Source organism: Gregarina niphandrodes (assembly GCF_000223845.1).
Source record: "Gregarina niphandrodes unplaced genomic scaffold scaffold00011, whole genome shotgun sequence".
In the NCBI taxonomy this organism is placed as follows: Eukaryota; Apicomplexa; class Conoidasida; order Eugregarinorida; family Gregarinidae; genus Gregarina; species Gregarina niphandrodes.
In genome coordinates, this window is record NW_011645781.1 from 3,320 (window position 1) to 19,251 (window position 15,932).

Sequence of the window (15,932 nt, forward strand, 5' to 3'; positions counted from 1 at the left end):
ATGGGAGAGGCCAAAAGATACAGATCGTTGGGGAATGTGGAGAAGTCACCGTTGAGTGAAGAGGTTGTTAAGGCATGTTTGAAAAAAGTGTTGAAGACGCTGGTGAGTGGGCAGTTAGAAGAAAAAGGTCCGAGTAGCCGCAATTCCGGATTGTATTCTGGTACCACTTCCGTCGCTTATATGTTCTATTCTATCTATAATTTGTTGGGGGATGAGTATGAGGTTGAAGGACTATCGCTTATGGATTGGTCACGAAAGTATCTTTCGTTATCTGAGAAGCATGGAGAGAACACAAGCAGTCTTAAAGAATCTGATTGTGGAATTGGGAATGAGAGAATGGCTTACAATGCGGTTGCTTATTGCTTGTACGGCGATGTGAAATATGTACAAGATCTGCTCGAGTGTGGTAGATACGTGGTGAAGCATTCCAAGTCGAATGAATGGTTGTATGGTAGAGCTGGATATTTATACTTCCTTCGATTGTGTAAAAATATCTCTGAGTCCCAAGATTCAGATGACCTGAGTTATGAGATAGATAAGATTGCTGGTAAAGTGATTCAGGCCATTATGGAGACGCCGTGGGAGTGGCGTGGCAAACATTACTATGGCGCTGTGCATGGAGACATTGGTATTATAACCCAAGTCACTTTAACATGTGCCCTTCTAGATCGGACACATTGGGGTTCGTTGCAGCCGAAAATTATATCTAAATTGAAGACCTTGCTAGAACTGTCTTCTTTACAAGAAGGCTGGTTTCCATCATCTGAAGACTCTTCTAGCGGCGATAAGCTGGTACAATTTTGCCATGGTGCTCCAGGTCTCGTCATTTCTCTCAGATCCATTCTGCCCTATTTCGTACAGGACAAAGATCTAACCGCCAAAGCCGAGTCCATTATTGTGACGACTCAAGACGATATTTATCGTCGGGGCTTACTAACTAAAGCCGACTGTCTATGTCATGGGATGTCAGGAAACCTTCTTGCCCTGGAAGATCCACACCAAAGACAACACTACATGCAAGCCATCTGTCAATATGTTGACGAACAGTATGAAGAGCCCCAAAGTCTATACTGTGGTTTAGCAGGGAAGGCGTTAGTTATATGTACCGAGCTTCTCCATATGGAGCGGCTCATGCCAGGATACAACGACATTTAAACTCAGATTTTGACCCACTCGTGTGTGCCACACTCGTGTGTGCATTTTTGACGCACTCGTGTGTGCATTTTTGACCCACTCGTGTGTGTCTAAGTAGGTGAAAAAATACTTTTGATTTCACAATAAAAGCATAGCTAGTCTATCTATTTCCTGCTCAATGAGCTTCGGAATTATATCACTAAACTCAGTCAGGAACTGATCGATGTCTTGTTCAGTAAGGGATGGCTGGTCTCGTTCGGTGAGGATTTGATTTGCGAGGGCAATCGCGCGTCGCATCTCTGTTTCGTCAATAACGGTTGAGGCCTGCACGTCGTCATCGAGACTGATCCAGCTGCTGCCACATGTGGATCCTGCTGCGACGGCTGGCCAGAAGAAGAGCCCATGGACAATTTTGTCGCAGAATCGTGCGTCGATTGCGGGCGCAGCGACATTGGTGCTGCAGAACTGCATGTTTCGGTAGACTCGAGCGTGTATGCGCGATGCCCAAGCTGCTGGAAGTGCTTTGCAGACTAGGTATAGTATAAGGAACAAAGTTACACGACAGTTTTGGCGTTTAATTGTGTCAATTTGGTGTTTTACCCTGTATACATGATCCACTGCTAAGGCTATATCACTCCGTCTATCCGCCTCAGCAAGTTCCGCATTAGCCTGGGCTCTTCGGTCCAATGTACAACAGGAATCCGATGAGTAACACGGATCTGATGAGTAACACGGGTCTGATGAACAACCGTGATCTGACGAGGAGCCGTGATCTGACGAGGAGCCGTGATCTGACGAGGAGTCCGATGAGCAGCAGGAATGCACCCACTGAGGAGGAGACGGAACCGGCAAACTCGTCGGAACCAGGCTCGTATAATTATCCATAACCGATGGCATAGACGTCCTACACATCATCGGAATAATAATGTTCACCCCTTCAACTACCGGCTGAATACTCCCGCCGCAGTGAACATGCGTCTTGCTGCTAAGACCCAAAATCTCTTCCACCAATTGTTTGCATCGATCTTGATGCTTTAATTGCCCAACAGCGTTCAATAAGCAATAACATAACAGATCATTCATTGTGGGCTTGGCCGGAATATCATTCGTCGGTAGAGTCCATCTCATTTTCTTATTTTTAGTAGCGCATAAAGTGTGTGCATATCGTTCGATCGCGAAATTCTGTAATTTCTGACATATATTTCCCAGTTTTTTCTTCTCCACTAACATCGGGGCGCTGTAATGCTTGACTCCAGTACTGCGCATGCTGACATAACCACTTCCCGCCAGCAGACCTTTGTATAGCTTGGTGCCAAAGGCGCAATAGCACAGAAATTGAAGGCTTTCTGTGGCAGCGAACAGTCCATGGTAAATGTAATAAAGACGCTGCTGCCACTTGGGTACTTGTCTTCTGTAATGAGCAGGCAACGAAGTAAAGGAGACGGGTTCGTCGCCCAATCGACTGACAATGCTGGCCATCATACCCACACCGTCCGCGTATGCGTGATTCCACTTGCTGGCAATAAAACTGTAGCCGGATCCTCTAATATCTCCTTTCTGTACAGCCCTCATAGGCGATTGGGGTTTCCCATCTGTGCCCATACAAGTGGTTTTGTTATCCGCTTTGCTACCGTCGCTAGCAGGGGTTATGAACCACACTTCCCACTGCGGCTGCTGTTCGGGCAAGTCAGCCGTGCTAAGCTCGCTCATTACCTGGGCGATGTTTTTCTCCTTCAGGTTCAGTTTAACGTGCTTTATGTGATTATCAACATCGAAATGTGGATCTTCGCGCCAAGTCCACCTCCCCATGACCTTCGTTAAAATGCATCTAGTCTTGGGTTCCCAGGTGATCCAGCGTCGTACATAAGCTTGCCTGAAGGTTTCAAAGTCCATTTGTTCCGTAATAAACAGCATGCTCAATTGGAAACGGGTGTGCTCATCATCGAAGAAATACATCTCATCATTCGGGTAAAGAGGAGTCAAAGGCGGCTTTACACTTAGCCATCTCTTGAACAAACCCATATCGATTATCAGAGACTCATCAGATGCTTCCTTCTTAGACCAAATACGACAAAGCTTGACGACTAAGTGCATCACGTAGACATACGTCTGGAAAAAAACCTCGTGAACCCAGTTCGAACATGTCCACTCCATCGGAGGCCTCACATCGTTGGGATAAATCTTCGTCGGCCTCCCTGCCTGGGTCGTCGCTTTAACCACCTTGCTCTTCTTTGCATGTCGCCGCCGGGCAGGCGTACATGGCGAAGGTGTCACCAATACTGGGTCACCATCTGGCTTGCTCATTTCCTCACTGCCACCTTGGGTTATACTCGTTTCAGCGGCAAATACCAAAGTCTCTTTAGGCAGATGCTTAGGGCTCTGATGAGGGCTTTGTAACGGACTGTTCTGGAAACTGCTTGCCACCGGATCATTTTCTTTGTCAAACAACGGCCTCGTAGCAGCATCTCCAATACATTCTCGAGAGGAAACTCCTTCTTTTCGAAAGATTGCTTCGTCCGAACAAACGGCTTTATCTGAGACGGTCACCGCATCATTCCTACCTTGAGGGTTCCGTTCTTCAGATTTCCTCTGTGCGTCATCGCTCTCGTCGTCCGGGGGCACAGGTGAAGCATGTACGGACGCCATATAGCAGTCGAAACTCGTTTGGCATGCTGCGATCTCCCACGCGTCCGGTTCCTGCAAGTAGGCTTGATGTGCGTTGGCAATGGACATGGTCCAGAAGCAATAGAGGTGTAGCTCATCTATGACGCATCCCACAAACAGTAAGGCTGTGAGTGCAAGGCTACCAAGACTGAAGAGTACGGTGATCAGGAAACCGGACATGTACAAGAATAGGTTCGCGGCGATTACAAAAGCCAAGCCGCTTTTGGACTGGGCCGATCGGAACGACTGCCGCCTTAACGGAATAGAACCCCAAGCAATACCAGCTAGACGACCCAACAAACTTCCTATCAAGCTTAGTAGGTGCGGCCCCTCCTCCTCTAAGTCCTGTGGAGGAGCGGGGATGGTGTTTACCTTCTTCAACCGCTCCGTCCCTTTTAAACTAATACGTCTTCTTCTTAAATGACTATCGTAATCAGCCTCACTAGTTGTCGTTAATCGAGAACTATCCGACGGCACCGGCCAACCATTGGCTGCCCTCTTGTCCCTTAACTTAGCACTCTGCAACCTTATCAGTGATTTAACCGACCACATCAGAAATTATGCTGCTCCTTATATACGGACTGGAGCATGAAATTGCCACAGAGATCCTCGCCAAGTTCCAACACTTTATAGTCACTCCAGCCCAAAACGTAGAACACCTCAGTAACATCATTAACCCCCACCCCCAACCCCCGACCCCCACCCCCCACCCCCATCATCACCACCCCCGGATGAGGGTCCCCGATCTATCTCCCCGACCAATATAATCTATCAGGCGTTACATCTTCCGTCGACTCGCGGTATGTAGTGTCGAGCCAAGACCCTGCTACTCTTCCCCTGGACATGGATGTGTTAATGTAAGTTCTCCTACTCGGCGTGTTCTATAATCGGTGGGGTGTAAGTTCTCCTGGTGTAAGTTCTCCTGTTCTGTTGTGTTGGATCTGGTTCGGCCAAAGTGTTCGATTTATGTAGGCGGAGACCTATGGTTGTACGACTGTATTTGAGATCGCCGTATAAGCAGTTGTACCTTCGTCGATCTGTGGAAGCGCCCGAGGTCGTGGACTACTACGACCGCATAGCGTTGTGGCACAAGAAATACCCGCCTAGCTGCAGCTTTACTCTGAGCCACTTGCTGGAGCTTTTCTCGCTTTCTTTGGCACAGGTGGGTGCCGACGCGCTGCTGGTGGAGCGGACAGTTCTGCACAGGAATGTCCCACAACGAGCGCGTGGGCCCTACGTGGCCGACTGGCTGATTGTCTCGCACGGAGACCCGGAGGCGAATGAGCCGTGTGGCTTGTCCTGCTCGTCGAGCTGCAACAGTTCGCGTTCCTGTCTCTCCGTCAGTGACGACAGTCCAGACCACGGACTTGGCCTCGACGAATCTCAACCGGTTCTGAGACCTGACCAGTCTCAAACAGGACTGTGGACAACAGAGAATGAAGATCTTTTTAGGGATAAGGGAAGTCCGGACGCCGCCCGTAGTCTGGAAGCCGAGGGTCTAAGAGGCGATAGTCAGGTGGACAAGTTGTTAACTCGAGAAGAGGGGTCGTCCAGTAGTGGATCGTCAAGCCGCCGGTCGGCGCGTTCGGACGAAGAGTTGGACTCGCGTGGGTTACTGCGGCCCCTTCCCTCGCCACTGACCGAGTGTATTCGCTTGCCCTGGGACTCCTACTTCATTAAATTGGCGGAGTATACATCTAAGCGGTCGAATTGTCGGAAGAGACGTGTTGGGGCTTTGCTGGTTCGCGAGCGTAGGATTATTTCAACGGGTTATAACGGCACTTCCTTTACGTCTGAAAACTGCTTGGACGGAGGTTGCACTCGCTGTCAGCAGCCGGTCATTCGGGCGGGGCAGATGCTTGACAGATGTGAGTGTATACATGCCGAAGTCAACGCCCTTTTGGGAGTCCAACGCGAATTGGCCCAGGGCAGCTCCATGTTTGTAAACCTCATGCCCTGCTTCTCGTGCGCCAAACTCATCGTACAGATGGGCATCTGTCGCGTTGTCTACATCGACGACTATGACGGAGATGACGCCGCCCAGTACATGAAGAAACACCGCGTAATAGTCAGTAAACACGGAATTAGAGAGTAAACACCAACTCATAGTTAGTTAGGAACTACACACACGTGTGTGTGGAACCACACACGTGTGTGTGGAACTAAGCACGCGTTGAAAGGTGCAGGCGAATGCGTCAGTTTATCCTCAGTGTTATAGCATACGTAGCCGTCCAGGCCGAGCCGGTGCCTCATCACCATGTGGACCATCACCATCATCACCCACATCACCTGCCGATCCACCGTCCCCACCACCACGTGCCCATTCCGGGGGAAACGTTCCACGCCGGGAGCGCACAATACAAGCCCGTAGTGATCACGTATAGTGGGGGGTTGGTGGGTCCACGAGCCCGGGGACTGGACCCGGAAGAGGCTGCGGCCGTAGAGGAGGCTGGTGCTGAAGTCGTTCGTGCTGAGGAGGAATTCGTCACACCGGCGGGAGACGTCGTTGTAATCACTGAGGTCGGTAGCCACGTAACCTCACAAGAGACGGAGGAAGAGACTACTGGGGATGAAGAGGAAACGGAAGAAACTACCGCGGAGGAGGAGGAGGAGGAAGAAGACACTACGGAGCAGAAGGAGGAGGAAGAAGAGACCACAGAGGAGGAAGAGGAGGCTGCTCTGCGAGAAGAAGAGGAGTCCACTGAGAAAGAAGAGGTCACTGAGGAGGAAGTGACTACTGAGGAGGAAGTGACTACTGAGGAGGAAGAGACTACTGAGGAGGAAGAGACTACTGAGGAGGAAGAGGCCACTGAGGAGGAAGTGACTACTGAGGAGGAAGAGGCCACAGAGGAAGAGGAAGGGGCTGCTCTGCGAGAGGAGGAAGAAGAGGCTGATGTCACGGCAGATGAGTCCGTTATTGCTACCGTAGCTGCGAAGGAGGCGGTGGAGGAGGCCGAGGAGGACGAGACGACGATCGAGGGACTGCCGTCTCTAGACGAAGTGGTTTCAGATGAGGCTGAGCTGACGGAAGAGTTGTCGTTGCCGACCTTGGATGCTTCAGACAAGTTGGAGGAAATCAAGAACCACGGCGCGTCGACGGCAGACAAGCTGAAGGATGCGGTGACTTCGCATGCACATACTTTGGGGCAGAAAGCAGGCGAGTTGAGCGAAAGGATCAAGGAGACGGCAGCGGAGTCCCAAGAGAAGGCGGCCAAGATGCAAAAGGAAGCGGTGAAGAACTTGAAAAAGGCCCACAACGAGGCGAAGAAGAAGGTGCAGGAGACTGCCGGCCAACTGAACCAATTCCGTAAGAAGACCCAGAATGCTCTGGCAGAACGACTTAGAGATGACACCGTCGTTGCAGAACGCAGGAGACTCGCCTCCTCCGGCAACACCCAGCTTCCAACAAATCCCGCAGCCCTCGCAGCCAGTGGCGTCGCAGTGGGCGGCATGGTTATGCTTGCAGGTATTGGTTTGCTAAAAAAACGCCAAGCGGCTGCAGGAGATGATATTCAGGAATCAGTCTCCAACATGGACGACATTCAAATTATAGACACTGAACAGTTTGATCTTTGAGCTGCCTTTTTCCATTAACTTTTTATCTTTGTCCACCTCTATCATGTGACCGTTGGCCTCTGGGCTTTGGCCTGGCTCCATGGGTCTCGCTTCACGGGTCTCGCTCCATGGGTCTCGCTTCACGGGTCTCGCTCCACGGGTCTCGCTCCACGGGTCTCGCTTCACGGGTCTCGCTCCACGGGTCTCATCGTCACCCTATCATCCCATAGGAGACTTCTCTGTGGGTTGGGTGGGCTTGGTCAGATCAGAGTCGCTGTGTGCGTTAGGCCACGGATATGACTTGTCCGTTCGCCATCTGGACGTTGCTCACCGGCACACCGTAGCCGGGTTCAAAGGAGCCTGGGGGCATGGAGGTCATGTCCATAACGTCGGATGGCAAGACCCACGGGTCTCGTCCGGCGTCTATCGCGTTAGCAATGGAGCCGAAGATTCCGAGCATCCACATCAAGGCCGCTACGACGAGGACGGTAAGGGACGTGAACACGATAACCCATTGATATTTTAGTGCTGGTTGCATGACAGTTTCGTTCGTCATTTGTACCCAAAATAAGCCGAGTTGTACGAGGGACAAAATAACGCAAGGCCATATCATCCACTTGGCTGCACGAATCATGTCTGAATTGTTTTGGAAAATTCCAAGCAAAGCAATTCCAGCAACTAGACATTGTACAACCCCTGGTAAACAATGGATCATAAAGTCCGAACCACCAGCATTGTACTGAATCATAATCGCTGACACACCATTCAATAACCAATAGGTCGTGATGCAGACCCCCGCGGTAGCCAGAGGCATGCAACCACAACACGCCCGCGTCTTGTAGTTATTAACACATCTATCGTCATTCATTTCCAACAACTTGCACCAATTCTCGCACCCCGCGTTGTCGAAACTGTTGGCGATGCAGCTCCAATACAGGGAGGGGGAGAGGCTTAGGGGACGGCACCAGAATAGGTTCACAGCGATATAGCAGCGCATAAACGGGCTACGAAATTTTAGGCCGGTTCTTGTAAAGAAGATGATGCGCTTCCTTAAACCGCTGAGGCCTAACTTCATTGACATATTTTTCTATCCATACCTCACGCCTTCGGATCTCTTCTTCCTGACCAAATCTTCCGAAAAGCTTCATTCTCGGGTGCAGAATCGAAAGGCCGAAGACCACCAAAATGAAACCGATCCAAGATCCTTGGAAAGCTGCCATGTAACGCAACAGGTAAACACGCGCCGGCTGCAACCTTTGTAGAATATTGTCATCGTCAAACAGCTTGGTTATGAGCAAATGATAAATCACCAAGCCTGAAATAAAGCATGTAGATGCGCATTTGCAATGATGTTCGTGTGCTTCCGCGGCGTATTGTTACGCCTACGCGTGTGCACACGCGTGTGCACACACGTGTGCTCGAGGGTGTATTATCATGGATTCTGCGTATGTGTTGTGATATCTCTTGACTACCTAAGAAGATTTGAATGCCATAGAAAATCCAAGACTTCCCGGAAAGATCTGCGCCGATCCGCCCCCTCTGCATAATTAAAAAATGTTAGAAAATGATATTGCATCGTTGCCCATTGAAGTTTTAGCGGAAACGTATCGACAAGCTTTGGGAACAGTCCATAATACGAAGGATGCGGACAAAGAAGTAGCGGCACGGGCAAGTAAATTCTTAGCTGATTTGATAAGTTCGCCACAAGCATTAAGTGTGGTTGTCTGGATATTGCATGAGCCTCAAATATCGGCATTAAGAGATAGTGGTGTGGACTTAGAGCAATTCGTGTTTGTGTGTCTGGGTACATTGGTCCGTTGTATGGAGTCTGCGCCATCTTGGGAGAATAAGTGGAAGGTACCATGGTTGGAGGGAATGAAGAGATTGAGGGATTTTATTGATACAAGTTTGTTGGGAGAGAATCATTGGTTGATACAGATGATTCTGCAGTCCCATTTTTTGAGCAGCAAGTTACAGCAAGTGATGGGTTTATTATTTGTTTCGTTCACCATGAAGACGTGGCCTACCTTCAGTCGCTTGGTAGAAGGGCACTATGGGAACACGCAACGTTCATTATTGTTAGCCCGGTTCCTAGCGGGTAGTTTGGTGGAATTATGCGCCCAGTTGTCCATGTCGAACCCTAGCTCTGCAGTGAGTGCAAAGAAGATAGATAAAGTTTCCCGAGGGTTGAGAGAGCACGAGATTTGCGAACTCTGCGTAAGAATATTCCAAGCACTCCCCAACGACTTGGATAACGGAGATGAAATGTTCTACTTGGCTCATGCCAAACTACTCGACGAATATACTCAGCTCATAGCCAAGTCCCAACCACATCGGGTCGGCAATCAGACCTTGGGAGACTGGTTTAATTTCGACTTGTTCGTGCACCCACGGGTCCTTGAATGCCGTGCATTTTCTCAGCTTTGTGAGTGCTTCGGGAATATACTGACAACATTGATCTGCACAAGGTACCGCGGCGGGTACTTTTATCAATCCCTGCCCGCGGCCAGACTTGTGCCCGTGCTGGAACAAGCGGTGGAAGGTATCAGGATAGTGACACAAAAGGCCTATCTTATAAACCTTATCAATGGAGAAGCGGACGACACCAGCTTGTTAATACTTTGTCGTATGGCGGATGTTTTGCTTGACTTGCTTCTAAAAGCTCCTCCCCATATCTGGTGCGAGTACTGGAAATCAATCTCCTTGGCTATGATGATTTACCTCGTACACCCTCATCTTGGCTTAGCCGTAACTGGAATCAACATCCTCACGAACCTGATGCAGAATACCAAGAATCGAGCACGTGATTGTAAAAATAGCACAGTAATTGGACTTGCTCTCAAGCTCATCTTGTATCGCTGCATCAGAGTAACCAGTCTGGAGCCAGCCACATTTGTGGACATCGCAATCACTTCGCTTGTCAATTCAATAGTACTTCAAAATCTAGGAATCATCACAACCAAAGAGGAAAACGATGCCCTAACATCTATCAGTTCAACAGACTCCTGGCGCTCAAGAACTGAAAATTGCGCCTTCGTCATGGAAGATATGGAGTCTGACACCCGAATTGTTTTAGCCACCTATACCACTACTATCAAAACCGCTCTTGCCGGACTCATAGGGGCGTTTGTCATGGACAACGACATATGGCAGAAGTTCAAGACCATCGTACTGCAGGTCTGCGGGGAATGGACGGATAATGACAACTTCAAAACCTCTCTTACGACCACGTATCCCGTGGACTCAAATATCAGCGTTAAATTACGAGGCTATATATCCCCTTCATATCAACTCATTGATACGATTTGTTTAATTGGATTGAGTGCTCAAGATGCTCTCCACGGTGAAAGCAAAGTGTTGGGTGATAATAAATCTGGGGGTAACCGTGGATTGAAGGAGGTCCAGGAACACCGGATTCAAGAACTTGTTATCACCATCGTGCGATTCATCATCAGAACTCCCCTTACTTGGATTGACCATTTCATGACGCTGCATCATACCGATACTGGTCCGGGTCCCTTATACAATCCTGCCGCTGATCCATCGAAATTCGGATCGCACTGGCATTGGATAGAGTGGAAACGAATTGGGCTTCTAAGTTCATGTTCGGGAATATTGCGACCACCGGAGAGTTCTGATGACGCAGCCGGTTCCAGCTTGGCAGATAGCAAGCAGTTGGCAGATAGTAAGCAGTTGGTACATGGTAAGCAGTTGCTAGATTTGAGAACTGAGATCGAGGCATTTCTAAGCAAAAGAATATATTTAGACGTGCCTGAGCAATGGTCTTCAGTATTTCATGTGGGTCAATGTAATGGCGATGAAGAGGACATATTTTATCTGACTAGACGGAAGTGTTACAGTGCGTTTGCAAGTAACAGTTATTCGAATACCGCGGTTGACTTTCTATTGAAACGTATGGTTCAAAAGGGCAGTCAAAACCCATCTGAACAGCATGTGATTATCGATACCTTGGTTGCTCTTGCCGCCTCAATGGGCACCTATGAGATGAGCTGCAGAGCCGTATCGGAGCTATTGCCTAGAGTGTTTAGAACAGATAGCCTGAGCCAAATGTTAAGTAGTCCCGAACGTGCGAAACTGTTCGTGCAGTTTATTTGTGGTCAACCTGGCGAGACGGTGGAGGCCATTGTTGAGCGGAGGAGAGAACTGTGCCGGTCGCTGGTATCTCTGGAGTCTATATCTAGTGCAGTAATATATCCACAAACGCTGAAAAGCTGCATTGAGGGCGGGTATATTGTGTCTGCCGAAGGTGCGGCAGGAGCGGGTAACCAGTTTGTTGAATTAAACCACAAGTTGAAAGTGGATTCCCTTCGACCTGACGGGTCTGAGAATGGTGGCAAACTTCTCGGGTCACATCTCCCACCTAGAAGTTCTGTGTTGCTTGTTCCTCAAGCAATGTATGTGTCCGAGATACTACCCATTGCTATGGACTTACTTACGGAGCTGGTCGGTCTGCACTCAAGACGGTGTCGGGGCATATGTTCTTGCGGGTTTCCTACACGTTGTGAAGCGCTGGCACACCCTTCGGAGAATGATGTAAGTTTATATCAGAGCTTGACAAAACAAACTGCCACCGACTGCTGGGCCGCAGCCGGAGGTCAAGATAAAAACCGGATGGTGATTCAAAACAACATCAAAGCCCTCACTATTGCCACCGTCAAGCTCTGTTCCACTCTGCTCAAGATTGACATGACAGAGAGAGTGTTTGGAAAGACGAAGGTACACACACCCCTGGAACAGTCCTTGGAACATTACAAGCGGCTAATGACTTATGTGGTTGATCTGGTCTCCTCCTCGCCTCCGGAACTGAAGGTACAACTTGTAGGCAAACTTCTTACGGACGGTCTTTTATTTGCCTTCAACGGCAACGGGCTGCCTTCCAGTTGTACCGGCATTCCTCCCGTTGTTTTACACGGCTATTGCACCTTATGGCCCTTGCCTGAGTGCGTTTCATTCCACTGCGAATTGGCAACCCACTTTGCAACGGGCGGTCCGGCTGACAAACTGCAGACGGACATGTTCCAGACCTGGCGAGAATCCTGTAGCGTTGCCCGAGAAGCCTCGCTGTTTGTCGCAGAGGTGACCCGGAACCGCACCGTTGCCTATGTCTCCGAGGTCTGTCGCCTCCTCTCCTCGTTTTGGAATACGTGTCAAACACCTGGAGAAACTATGGTGGACCTCAACACCGGTGGACACAGCGAATGGTCCACGGCCGGTCTGAGAGCGTTAATGTACAGCGACCTAATACGAGAACTATACTGCCGCTACGCTCCCATGAAAAAGCTGCTGGAAATTGTTATGAGTGTCCTGAGCATACCGTCACTGGAACCTGTGTGTTTAGCGCACACTTGCATCCGGAACTACGTGCGTTTGGCGTGGAAAAAAGTGGCCCCGAATGTAGTCAACAAGGTCAGGGGCTTCAAGGAGTTCCTGGACGAGCACTCCGCTCTCCACTGCGAACTTTTCCAAGTGGTCACTAGATACGCCGTCTTGGTTCAGGCTCCGAAAGCCTTTGAAGACGATCCCTACGCCGTAGACATTAGCGGCTTGGCGACCAACAGCCTGGCGACCAGTCTCTTGGCTCCTGGCCTCTCAGCAAACAGCAACTTGCCTGAGACCTTGGTACATCACGTGTTCAGCGGAGCGAGCAGCAGTGGCGCGGCGCCTCTGTTCCGAGCGCTGAAGATTGTGCAGGATGGTACGATTAGTCGAGTCGAGGTGCTAGAACTCAAGTCGGAAGAAACATACTACGACTGGGCAGCGAACACGTTGACCGAAATTCTGAGAGGAGCATTCCAGCTGCACTGCCAAAGGTGTGTGCACACGATTTTGCAAAAATCGTCAGGATATAAGTGCAACCCCGCCGAGTTACTAACGAGCATCTCGCATGACCCGAACTTCAAATCATTGATTTTGAGCATGACCTCGAATTTTTCGTACACTCTCGAGCCAGATGCAACTGTGGATTGGATCAGTCAACTCGCGACTCAGTCAGAAGGGAAACAGGCCCTGGGTGAGATCAGGACATTCATCGTCAACAATCTAAGGACGCTGTCCAAAAAATCCTGATTAATTTATCGACAAAAATTAATGAATGATCCACGGAGACCAGAAACAGGCACGTGTTGAGGAGCCAAGGAGCCACCGGGTTTTACTGGTTGCTCGAATGGCATTGCTAACTGGGTCGTTACTAAGTGGATCCACCAAAAAGGGGGTTGCCTGGGGTGGATGTATGGTTAAAAAAGTTCGTCAAAGCTGGACGACATGCAACCTTTTGTAGTATCCATCGGGATCTCCCAGAGACATCTCCACTAGTTCAATTTTGTCACATAACTGGCGTCCAAATGGGGGCTCGACGCTGCTGCTGGTCGTCACTACTCGTCGGCCATCGCTCGTCCCCGTTAGGACCTTCTGAACTATTTGATGATACAGTCGAGGATGCAATTTTATCCTAACACAGAGTAGGGTTGAGGGGATTAGATCGGCAGGATTAGATCGGCAGGGTTAGATCGGCAGGGTTAGATCGGCAGGGTTAGATCGGCAGGGTTAGATCGGAAGTGTGTGCGAGAGCTGGGGGGGAGTGTACTTTGCGTTTTTGTTTTTCCTGTTGGCTTTGCCCATTTTGAAGACGCTAACTTGGGGAACGTAGAAGGTATTTCTGTATCCTGTGATATCGTATTTTTTTAGCAGGGAGCGATCAAGAGGGGTGGAGTGTAGAGATGATTCCAGCGTCTCTCGGAAGGTGGCGGCGGCGGAGCTTCGTTTAATGTCTTCGGGGCTAGGAGTGTAGTCGTTGCTGACGGAGCTACAAGGTTCATTAACAGTCATTGTATTTTGCGCGGCCTCTTCGGCTGCACCTGTGCCATCTCTAGGCCGAGCTAGTTTAACGTGCGAGAGACCAACACCCGTGGCTTGGATCTTATGTTTCAATGCCATCGCACTTGTCCATCCGGCACCGGCTCCCACAATCGTGAGTCCATGTGCTCCGCAAGCTCGAGCCAAATCAACATGCAATGCGTCCAAGATCAACCGCTGGCGAAGTGACGGCGCTACAAACAATAGTCTGGTGTTAAAAGCACCTACCGTCCGGAACTCCAGGTTCAGGGTCTGGGCCATCCGCTTCCGGAACATTTCGATACCCGCATTCATAGCCTGCACAGCCACCTCAATCTCACTCGGCCGCAGAGACAACACCAATAGCGCTAAAACCAAACAAGACATGTCCCGAAAGGTCGAAGGAGAACAAGGGTGGAGTGGTCGAAGGAGAACAAGGGTGGAGTGGTCGAAGGAGGACAAGGGTGGAGTGGTCGAAGGAGGACAAGGGTGGGTGGTCTTACTTAGGTGGAACTTCTGTGGGTTTGTGCGTCCGATGTCGAGGAAGGGGTGTTGTTCGCAGATCGCGTCTTGGAAAGCGACGAAGCGGTCCACGGCGTCTGGATCGTCGATCCGGAAGGCAATAAAGTGGCTGGCACGGCTGCCGCCAGAAACAGGTCGGTCCATCTTGGGTTCGTCCTCCAAGCGGGCGGCGCATTCCATCGAAGACGCGACCGACTCCATGACTGCAGGTCGTTCAGCCATCGTTAAACTCGCGAAGGGCACAGTGCTACGCACCCCCCCTTCGTGACGCACGTCCAGATCAGCCCATTCCGAAACCCGAACGCCGCCACCTTCCCTTTCAACGGGGTCCGTAAATCGGTCCGCAAATCGGTCCGGGTCTTCGAACCGTCTCGTATCCCTGAATCGTCCAGCATCCAGTTCTGGACTTTCGTCTCCGGTGCAGTTGTCAGCTGCAACATAACGTCGTGCCGTGTCACAGCCCCTTGCCCGTATGCGCTCGTCATTGTCATACTTTCCCTCGTTCATCCCGCTCCTAGGAGTCTCATACTCGAGGTCAGAGGAATGTGGGGAAAAAGTCTTGGAGCCGGGCACCACTGGACTTCTGGAAACGTCAGGGTGGATCACCCGGTGCTGGGAATGAACGTTTCCGACGGAAGCTCTCTCACGCGCTCCATAGTAGGGTCCGGCATACTCATCGGATGTGTAATCGGCTCCAGTGTATCGGCGAGCAGCGTAATCCTCACCTCCTCGGTTTTTATCCCCTTGGACATCACCATGGTGGGCCTTGCCTCCTTGGGTGTAGTAGTCGCCACAAATATAGTCCGCAGTGGCTTCATTGTAAGCCGCCACGTTGCCTCCGACTGCGACTGCATTGCCTGCAGCCCCACTGCCTGCAGCCCCACTGCCTGCAACCCCACTGCCTGCAGCCCCATTGCTTGGAGCCCCATTGCTTGGAGCCCGATTGCTTGGAGTTACCTGGACTGTGTTTCTAGCAGCCCCGCCGTTGCCTCCAGGTACTTTGATGGTGGGAGTTGGTGCGTATTGAGTTGAAGGGCGTTCGTCATCATCATCTTCTTCCTCCTCCTGGGTGAGAGGAGACGGACTGCTGGGTTCTAGTTCATCGTCCGGTTCGTGGCATCTTGCTGTAAAGCACTCCAGCTTAGAATCAGTGGGCGGGTCCTTATGAAGTCTTCCTGACGAGGAGCTTCGTCGAAGCCACAGTC

At 50.4% G+C, this 15,932-nt stretch overlaps 8 protein-coding genes across 8 annotated transcripts; 4 read left to right on the top strand and 4 right to left on the bottom strand.

Annotated features, from left to right (window-relative positions):
• GNI_065730 (lanthionine synthetase C-like protein) lies at positions 1–1,155 on the top strand (the record flags this gene model as incomplete). The annotated part of the gene is made up of 1 exon (XM_011131836.1): positions 1–1,155. The coding sequence occupies one exon, from the start codon at positions 1–3 to the stop codon at positions 1,153–1,155; it is 1,155 nt and encodes a 384-aa protein (XP_011130138.1).
• Positions 1,156–1,272: 117 nt separating this feature from the next.
• On the bottom strand, positions 1,273–4,350 carry GNI_065740 (Wax ester synthase-like acyl-CoA acyltransferase domain protein; the record flags this gene model as incomplete). The annotated part of the gene is made up of 1 exon (XM_011131837.1): positions 1,273–4,350. One exon carries the CDS (start codon positions 4,348–4,350, stop codon positions 1,273–1,275), a length of 3,078 nt encoding a protein of 1,025 aa, XP_011130139.1.
• A 430-nt stretch (positions 4,351–4,780) lies between these two features.
• Positions 4,781–5,893, top strand: GNI_065750 (deoxycytidylate deaminase; the record flags this gene model as incomplete). The annotated part of the gene is made up of 1 exon (XM_011131838.1): positions 4,781–5,893. One exon carries the CDS (start codon positions 4,781–4,783, stop codon positions 5,891–5,893), a length of 1,113 nt encoding a protein of 370 aa, XP_011130140.1.
• A 95-nt stretch (positions 5,894–5,988) lies between these two features.
• Positions 5,989–7,374, top strand: GNI_065760 (putative transmembrane protein; the record flags this gene model as incomplete). The annotated part of the gene is made up of 1 exon (XM_011131839.1): positions 5,989–7,374. The coding sequence occupies one exon, from the start codon at positions 5,989–5,991 to the stop codon at positions 7,372–7,374; it is 1,386 nt and encodes a 461-aa protein (XP_011130141.1).
• Positions 7,375–7,636: 262 nt separating this feature from the next.
• Positions 7,637–8,221, bottom strand: GNI_065770 (putative transmembrane protein; the record flags this gene model as incomplete). Its single annotated transcript, XM_011131840.1, has 1 exon — positions 7,637–8,221. The coding sequence occupies one exon, from the start codon at positions 8,219–8,221 to the stop codon at positions 7,637–7,639; it is 585 nt and encodes a 194-aa protein (XP_011130142.1).
• A 686-nt stretch (positions 8,222–8,907) lies between these two features.
• Positions 8,908–13,440, top strand: GNI_065780 (hypothetical protein; the record flags this gene model as incomplete). The annotated part of the gene is made up of 2 exons (XM_011131841.1): positions 8,908–11,821; positions 11,882–13,440. 2 exons carry the CDS (start codon positions 8,908–8,910, stop codon positions 13,438–13,440), a joined length of 4,473 nt encoding a protein of 1,490 aa, XP_011130143.1.
• Positions 13,441–13,917: 477 nt separating this feature from the next.
• GNI_065790 (AKAP7 2'5' RNA ligase-like domain protein) lies at positions 13,918–15,234 on the bottom strand (the record flags this gene model as incomplete). The annotated part of the gene is made up of 2 exons (XM_011131842.1): positions 13,918–14,573; positions 14,709–15,234. The coding sequence occupies 2 exons, from the start codon at positions 15,232–15,234 to the stop codon at positions 13,918–13,920; spliced, it is 1,182 nt and encodes a 393-aa protein (XP_011130144.1).
• A 95-nt stretch (positions 15,235–15,329) lies between these two features.
• On the bottom strand, positions 15,330–15,656 carry GNI_065800 (hypothetical protein; the record flags this gene model as incomplete). Its single annotated transcript, XM_011131843.1, has 1 exon — positions 15,330–15,656. The coding sequence occupies one exon, from the start codon at positions 15,654–15,656 to the stop codon at positions 15,330–15,332; it is 327 nt and encodes a 108-aa protein (XP_011130145.1).
• Positions 15,657–15,932: the final 276 nt, after the last annotated feature.